Source organism: Poromitra crassiceps (assembly GCF_964638095.1).
Source record: "Poromitra crassiceps genome assembly, chromosome: 21".
NCBI classification, from domain to species: Eukaryota; Metazoa; Chordata; class Actinopteri; order Beryciformes; family Melamphaidae; genus Poromitra; species Poromitra crassiceps.
This window is the reverse complement of record NC_139638.1, coordinates 19,843,482-19,851,352: the sequence shown is the minus strand read 5'-3', so window position 1 is coordinate 19,851,352 and position 7,871 is coordinate 19,843,482. Positions and strand designations below refer to the sequence as shown.

The window sequence follows — 7,871 nt, the reverse complement described above, 5'->3', positions numbered from 1 at the left end:
CCTCCCCTCTCTCCCTCTCTCCCTCCCTCTCTCTCTCCCTCCCTCCCTCTCTCTCTCCCTCCTCCCTCCCTCCCTCCCTCCCTCCCTCTCTCTCTCCCTCCCTCCCTCTCTCCCTCCCTCTCTCCCTCCCTCTCTCTCTCCCTCCCTCTCTCCCTCCCTCCCTCCCTCTCTCCCTCTCTCACTCTCTCTCTCCCTCCCTCTCTCCTTCATCGTTGCATCTCTGTTTCTATTTCTGGCAGAGGGAATGAAATATGTGATAAGGGGGAAAAACACATTCATCACTTATGTCACGTTGAAGAAGTGAAGACTAGAGAATGCAGCATCCTCGCTCTGCCTCTGTATGTTCTGCTTGTAAACAAGCTTGAAAAAGTCTATATTCGGGGCATGGTGGCTCAGTGGTAAGCGCTGTCGCCTCACAGCTAGAAGGTCCTGGGTTCGATTCCCACCTGGGACGCTGTGAACGCTGAAGGAGTGTGTGCCCGCCGCATGTCCTCGAGTGCCCGCCGCCCGGGTGGGGTCGTCAAAAAGGGCCTTTCTGTGTGGAGTTTGCATGTTCTCCCCGTGCCCCCTGGGGGGGTTTCCTTCATATACCCATCACCAAAACATGCAATATCCTGGTTGCTGAAGTGGTGCCTCCTCTGGTCGTTAAGGGCGCCTGTTCGGAGGGAGGGGAACTCGTTGGAATAGCGTGATCCTCCCACGTGCGATGTCCTACCGGTGAAGCTTCCCCTGTCAGGTGAAAAGAAGCGGCTGGCTAACTGCCCATGTCTCGGAGGAAAGCAGTGTGAACTCTCCAGTCCAGAGGCAGGGTTAGAGAGAGGGAAGTCACATCACCAAACAAGAGAGGAACAGGATCTATGCGTTATTATCTCATGTTGGAGACGTTGTGTGAGTTTTGCTTCTGTGTCAAATGTGTCCTGCATATTTTAGAATACACAGTCAAATAATAATAATACACTTCAAAGTGAGTTATGTGACGTGTGTGTATTCATTATTCAACATTGACTCTAGTGGAAGTCAGGGAGGGGAGTTGTGCTGAGAACTCGGTCCAACGACATCATTTCCTCTCTGAAGTGCATTGCCAGTTTGTCTTACTGGAAGTCGTGCTGAAATCTGCGGTCCGTTTGGTTATGACATGAAGTTCCCCCGAAATGAAGTCTCTCATCAACCAGGTTTTCTGTATGAGATAGCAGTGCCATATATTGACAATCACTCTGTGTGAAAATGGAATACGATTAATCTTAAATATTGCTTTGGCCAGCATTGTGTGGAAACATGCTACAGCATAGAAAATAAATAGAGTCCGCACACTGTATTGAAGTCAGCTCCCAGGTCAGTTTATTTAACGTTTCGACTACAACATGCTACAGCAACCAGGATGGAGCAGGCAGCAGCAGCAGATGTGTGTTTAGACATCATCAGCTGAATACGACAGGATGATTTAGCTGTTAGTGAGCCGTGCCTCTCCTCACGGGAGTCAAACAACCCCTGACTCAATCAACCCATTCATGCCAAGTGAGAGTCAGAGTCCTCCTTCATAAACCTCCAATGCCTCCTCTCCTCCCCGATGCCCGATCCAATCTTTCTCTCTAACAACGTTACAACAGCGATTGATTGCTTTTCCTATATTGTCTTCTTGATACATTCGGCAATTGTGTCTCACGTCTCAGGGGCACATCTGTTTTAGACCTGACAGCGAGGACGTTCCACCGGCAGGGCGTAGCGAGTGGGAGGATCACGCTATTCCCCCCCAGTTCCCCTCCCCTCCCCGGACAGGCTCCCCGACCAACCAGAGGAGGCACTAATGCAGGCAGCGACCAGGACCCCACGGCTTCCCCGCACCCGCAGACACGGCCAATTGTGCCTGTATGGACGTCCGACCAAGCCGGAGGTAACACGGGGGGCTCGAACCTGCGGCCCTTGTGTTGTGTAGGCAGGGAATGTACCGCTGCACTACCGGGACGTCCCGTCAAAGATTTCCTACCTCAGCAGTGGAGGTCCAGCTGGAGGTCCGCCCTGATCCAGACGTCCGTTGGAGCACAGTCCAGTATTCACTTCTGCCACATATACTGATCCTTTCATTAGGACCAGCTTCAGCAGGGCCTGTCAAAGAGCTAACTGTGTGAGGAGTCAACAGACACACACACACGCACACACACACACACACACACACACGCACGCACGCACGCACACACACACACACACACACACACACACACACACACACACACACACACACACACACACACACCATGAGAGATACATTTACAGATACACACACTAACTCAAACACTAAAACATAGTCCCACAGAAACATACATTCAAAACCCACATTCATACACAAATACAGTGTCCCTCATGTTTGGCTAAGCTCTTGATCTAACGGTCGATCTTCGATCCTACTACCCTCACCTATGGTCATGAAGGAGGGGTTTTCTCAGGAGGGTGGCTGTCATCTCCCTTCTTAGGGAGGAGGTGAGAAGTCGACCATGAGGGACTCGGGAGTAGAGCCGCTGCTCCTTCGCGCAGGAAGGAGCCAGTTGAGGTGGTTCAGGCGTCTGGTAAGGATGCCAGCTGGAACATCTCCCTATAGGGAGGTGATCCAGGCACGTCCAGCTGGGAGGAGAGACCACGGGGCAGACAGAGGGCTAGGTGGAGCTGGGAGGAGAGACCACGTACGGGGCAGACAGAGGGCTAGGTGGAGCTGGGAGGAGAGACCACGGGGCAGACAGAGGGCTAGGTGGAGCTGGGAGGAGAGACCACGGGGCAGACAGAGGGCTAGGTGGAGCTGGGAGGAGAGACCACGGGGCAGACAGAGGGCTAGGTGGAGAGATTTTAATAATATCTCCAAGCTTGCGTGGGAACGGCTCGGGATCCCCCCAGTCAGAGCTGGCTAATGTGGCCTGGGGGTAAAGAGAAGTTTGGGGTTCCCCTCCTGGAACGCTTACCTCCGCGACCTGATAAGCGGTTGGAGATGAATGGATGGACGTTTGGCTAATGTAGTATATTGTATATGGGTATTAAATGATATCTATATCGTGACCATGACTCCATATCATCTCAGTGATATGGCTGCATTACAGTAAAGGGATGTCAGCTGTAGCTCAGGAGGTAGAGCGGGTCGTCCACTAATCGCTTTGGATAAAAGAGGTCGGTGGTTCGATTCCCGCCTCCTCCAGTCCGCATGTCGAAGTGTCCTTGGGCAAGATACTGAAGCCCAAATTGCTCCCGATGGTGTGCCAGCACCCTGCGTGGTAACCTGCCACCATCGGTGTGTGAATGAGTGAATGTAGCTACTGATTGTAAAGCACTTTGGATAAAAGCGCTATATAAATGCAGGCCGTTTACCATTTACCATCATCTTCTGAATTTACCAGACTCTTGTAGCTGTTCTATTATTTGCCTTTATCCACCACTTAGTGTGTGTGTGTGTGTGTGTGTGTGTGTGTGTGTGTGTGTGTGTGTGTCTGTGTCTGTGTCTGTGTCTGTGTCTGTGTGTGTGTGTGTGTGTGTGTGTGTGTGTGTGTGATCGTTTCTATCCCCTAGTATCCTCCTGTTTGCTTTAGACTTCACTGATATACAAACACGCACGCGCACGCACACACACACACACACACACACACACACACACACACACCCTTGCACATTGCCTCACATCCTCACACATCAGTGACAACATTGCTTGTTTTGGCCGAGGCAGTTCAAACCCTCGTCTACGTCAGAGTGGCCAAGCCAGGATCTGTTCTACATGATGTGGAGGTCATATATGTAAAGAATGATTGTGTATCTCTCTCTCTCTCTCTCTCTCTCTCTCTCTCTCTCTCTCTCTCTCTCTCTCTCTCTCTCTCTTTCTCACTCCTGCTTTCTTCTGGCCTCAGAACCGTCAGAGGAACCATGCGGCGCGTGAGGAAACCACCGGTGAGCGCAGCATGAGGACAGACCTTCTCATGGAACATAGGACCTCTGCATCATCAGCCTCCTGCCTTCCAGGCTGATGTGTCATCCATCAACACTCAAAGCGTTCCAGGACCTTCAGGACTAACTTCTCTCCCGACCCTCTGAGGAGACAGTCTCTCAGTGCTGTGTGCAGACAGGAAGAGGCCCTTACGCACTGATGGAGAGGGAGTCAGAGCACATGGTGAACACAATGAGTCACAGATGGGTGATACATGATGTAACCAACGTCTGGGTCACTCTTTTATAGCTCGACCATGGAGCTGACTGGACCCAGGCGGAGGGAGGAAGTGTGTTTTGGACTTCTTGTGACTTGCATAATAAATGTATTTTGCCAGTGACCAAACCACAGCGAGCATCTAGAGCACGTCAGCGCTAGCGGAGAGGCAACCAGCTAACTCTGATGCAATGACCTCACGCTGATAACGTAGGCGGCCCCCTCACTGCCTGAAGAGAATCCAATCACAAATGCACTCTTATCGTCACGGCTGGAGTGTGTGAGGTTATCTGACATTTCCGTGTGTGTGTGTGTGTATGTGTGTGTGTACATGTTGTGTGTCTGTCCAGTCACATTTGGGTGTGTATCGGTGTTTAACCTCCACGGGGTGAGCGTTGGCGTGCGTGTTGGCGATGTTGCGTCGGGGCCTCCTCTCCTGGGTGTCGCGCGTCGGGGGAGTGCTGGTGCTGGTCTGCTGCTCTCTGTCCCTCCTGTACGTGATGACGTGCAGCCCGCTGCACTCTGACCACGCCCCGCTGAGCCACGCCCTGCCCCGCCCTGCCGGACCCAACCACCACCCTGCTGCCCTGGGGGGCACAGGGGCGGGGGGCGGGGCGGGAGGAGGAGGAGGAGGAGGAGGAGGAGGAGGAGGAGGCGGAGTTGGGCCCGCCCGGAGCGGAGGACCCCCGGGGGCGGGGGCCCAGTCGTACCAGGTGCTGCTCCAAGAGCGCGAGGAGCAACATCGCCTGCACATCTCCTCGCTGAAGAAGCAGATCGCCCAGCTGAAGGAGGCCTTGCAGGTAGGGAGGGCAGCCATGAACCCATGTCACTATTAACTAGGGGTGTCACGATACACTCAGTTCACGATACGATACGATACACGATATTGGGTTCACGATAACGATACGATACGATATTTTAACAATATTTTTTTGCGATCGATTTGTAAGTTGAGTCATTTCACCATTTTCATCCTCCGTGTCTGTAACGTCCCTCGTCTGTTCAAACAAAGCAATGAAAAGGAGAGCGAGCATGCAATCACATGCAGATCAGTGTCACCATGTTCAGCTTCTTTTTCTCGCGATATGAGATTTCATCTCAACGATACATATTGTCACGTTTTGATATCGCGATATATCGTGGGACGATATATTGTGACATCCCTACTATTAACCGCAGTTTAAAATGTAACGGCTTTGTCATCGGAACGGCTCAGTTACACCGAGTGTTTCTGTTCACTCAATCACAAAAAAGGTGAAACGATTTTTCAGAAAATGGCAAGATGGCAGCTGTGCCTTCTTGCTGTGTTCGCTTCCAACCAGAGGGGACACTGTGGAGCGCTGTGATGGCTGGGTGCACTTTAAAGTTATTTATTAGCAGCATCGAGCTTTTCAAAACCTATAGCGGATCTGATCACAAAACCCTTCTGCGTCTCTGCGACACTTGTAAAGACGAGCGTTTTAACATCGACCGCTGCCTGAGACCTTTCTTAGCGCCTCTCATAACCATCGTATAAGGGACTATTATATGTGTACAGTATGAGCTGCACAGCCATGACAACACAGTACTGAAAGGGGCTAAAATCACCTCCTATGATGTATAACACAGTTAACCAACAATCTACTAACAGTAGCGTGAATGTATTGTAAACACATAAGAACATGGGCGAGATCGCCGTGAATTATCCGTAGTGTTGTGAAATAAATGAATGCATAATAATTGTGAAACTCAAATTTGTCCCTCAGACTATAATCGCACTATCAAAATCTATAATGGCTCAGTGGTTAGCACTGTTGCCTCACAGCAAGAAGATCCCGGGTTCGAACCCCTGGGCCATCCCAGGTCCTTTCTGTGTGGAGTTTGCATGTTCTCCCCGTGTTCGTGTGGGTTTTCTCCGGGTGCTCCGGTTTCCTCCCACCATCAAAGACATGTATGTTAGGGTTAATACTCCTGTCAGTGCCTCTGACCAAGGCACTGGCAAAAGAACTGGAGTTGGTCCCCGGGCGCTGCACTGCAGCTGCCCACTGCGGCCGCCCACTGCTCCTAGTTCTAGAAAGGTTCCTAGTAGAGGATGGGTCAAATGCAGAGGATGCATTTCCCCATTGGGTGATATGTAATGGAAAAATAGTTGAAATGCCTTGTTGATCCATCAATATTGAGTTGCCCGTTTAAAGTGTATATCAGGAGGTTTTTATTCCACAAGTAAACATCTGTGCACAGAGTCTCTCCGACAGTCAAAACGCTTACATCAAGAGAGCCTCGAGCTCTCATCTTCACACTCTCATATAGTGATAGTAGGGTGGCCTCCCCACCCTGATCTCTGCTGTGAAATTCCATTAGCTCATACAAGTTCTAGTATATCTCCACTTCCCACTCCACGGCTACCTTGATCTTTCATAAGAGACAATACAACCTTGGTCTAGTCACAAGACAAAATACATGTTATCTCCTTCAGGAATTCTCTGCATGATGGATGGATCATAGAAGAGCCATAGATCATTATGGAACAGAGTCGATAATGATCAACAACCAATTAATAAGCAATCAATTAATAATTTACTGCCACAGATAAATAAAGGATCACTTAACTTAACTTAACTTAACTTAACTTAACTTAACTTAACTTAACTTAACTTAACTTAACTTAACTTAACTTAACTTAACTTAACTTATAATGGTTGCATCCGTACTTGCAGGAGCGCAGCCAGCAGCTGAAAGGAGTGCAGGAGAGCCTGAAGAGGGCAGCGGGGGCGGGGGCCCCGGGAGAGGGACCGGGGGCCGGGGCCGGGTCCCGGGGAGGGGGCCTAGGCGAGGCCCAGGGAGCCAAGAGCCAGCAGGCCGACCTCCAGGACTTCCTGAGGAGCCAGCTGTCGAGGGCGGAGGTGAGTGCCGGCACCCGGCTGCCCAGCGAGTACGCGGTGGTGCCCTTCGAGAGCTTCACCCTGCAGAGGGTGTACCAGCTGGAGACGGGCCTGACGCGCCACCCCGAGGAGAAGCCCGTGAGGAGGGACCGCAGGGAGGAGCTGGGCGAGGCGCTGGAGACGGCCCTGCACAGCCTCAACACACCCCCGGCCCAGCAAGACGGCAGGGCCACCGGGGAGAAGAGTCAGACCAGCAAGGTCTACACGCCGTCCGACTTCGTCGAAGGTGAGAGTGAAGCCAGATTTGATGTGTGCATGCTATTTAGATCAGTGGTCCCCAACCACCGGGCCGCGGACCGGTACCGGGCCGCAACACATTTGGTACCGGTAAAAAAAAAATTACAAACGTTTTTTTTACAAACTACAAACATAAATAAACGTCAACTTGAAACTATGTTTCATCTACCACACAGCCTATAATATTATAGCCTATGTTTATATTAAAAAATATATATATATATATATATTATTAAAATTGACAACCGGTTCGCAACTTTCCAACAACAACAAAAGTTGGGAACCCCTGATTTAGATGATCAACATCTCCCCTTAGATCTGGATAATGTACTCCCCCCTTTTTGTCTGCAACCCATTCTGAAAGCAAAGTGCAGACAGAGTGCTGGGTTACTTTTTAAGAATTCCTGGAAGGTCAGAAGTGTGTGTGTGTGTGTGCGTGCGTGTGTGTGTGCGTGCATGCGTGTGTGTGCGTGTGTGTGTGTTTGTGTCTGAGAGAGAGAGAGAGAGAGAGATGCGAGGGGAGGGGAGGGGTGGGGGGACTT

General features: G+C 50.9%; 1 protein-coding gene across 1 annotated transcript in view; it reads left to right on the top strand.

The window, feature by feature from the left end:
- The window catches only part of csgalnact1a (chondroitin sulfate N-acetylgalactosaminyltransferase 1a), a gene marked incomplete at its 3' end in the record, with an annotated part of 50,580 nt that overhangs the window by 10,457 nt on the left and 32,252 nt on the right, over positions 1 to 7,871 (top strand). Inside the window, exons 2-3 of the mRNA XM_083657784.1 lie at positions 3,879 to 4,971; positions 6,868 to 7,318. Coding sequence (XP_083513910.1) covers positions 4,585 to 4,971; positions 6,868 to 7,318 — 838 coding nt within the window. The 5' untranslated portion in view covers positions 3,879 to 4,584. The remainder of the gene's footprint in view (positions 1 to 3,878; positions 4,972 to 6,867; positions 7,319 to 7,871) is intronic.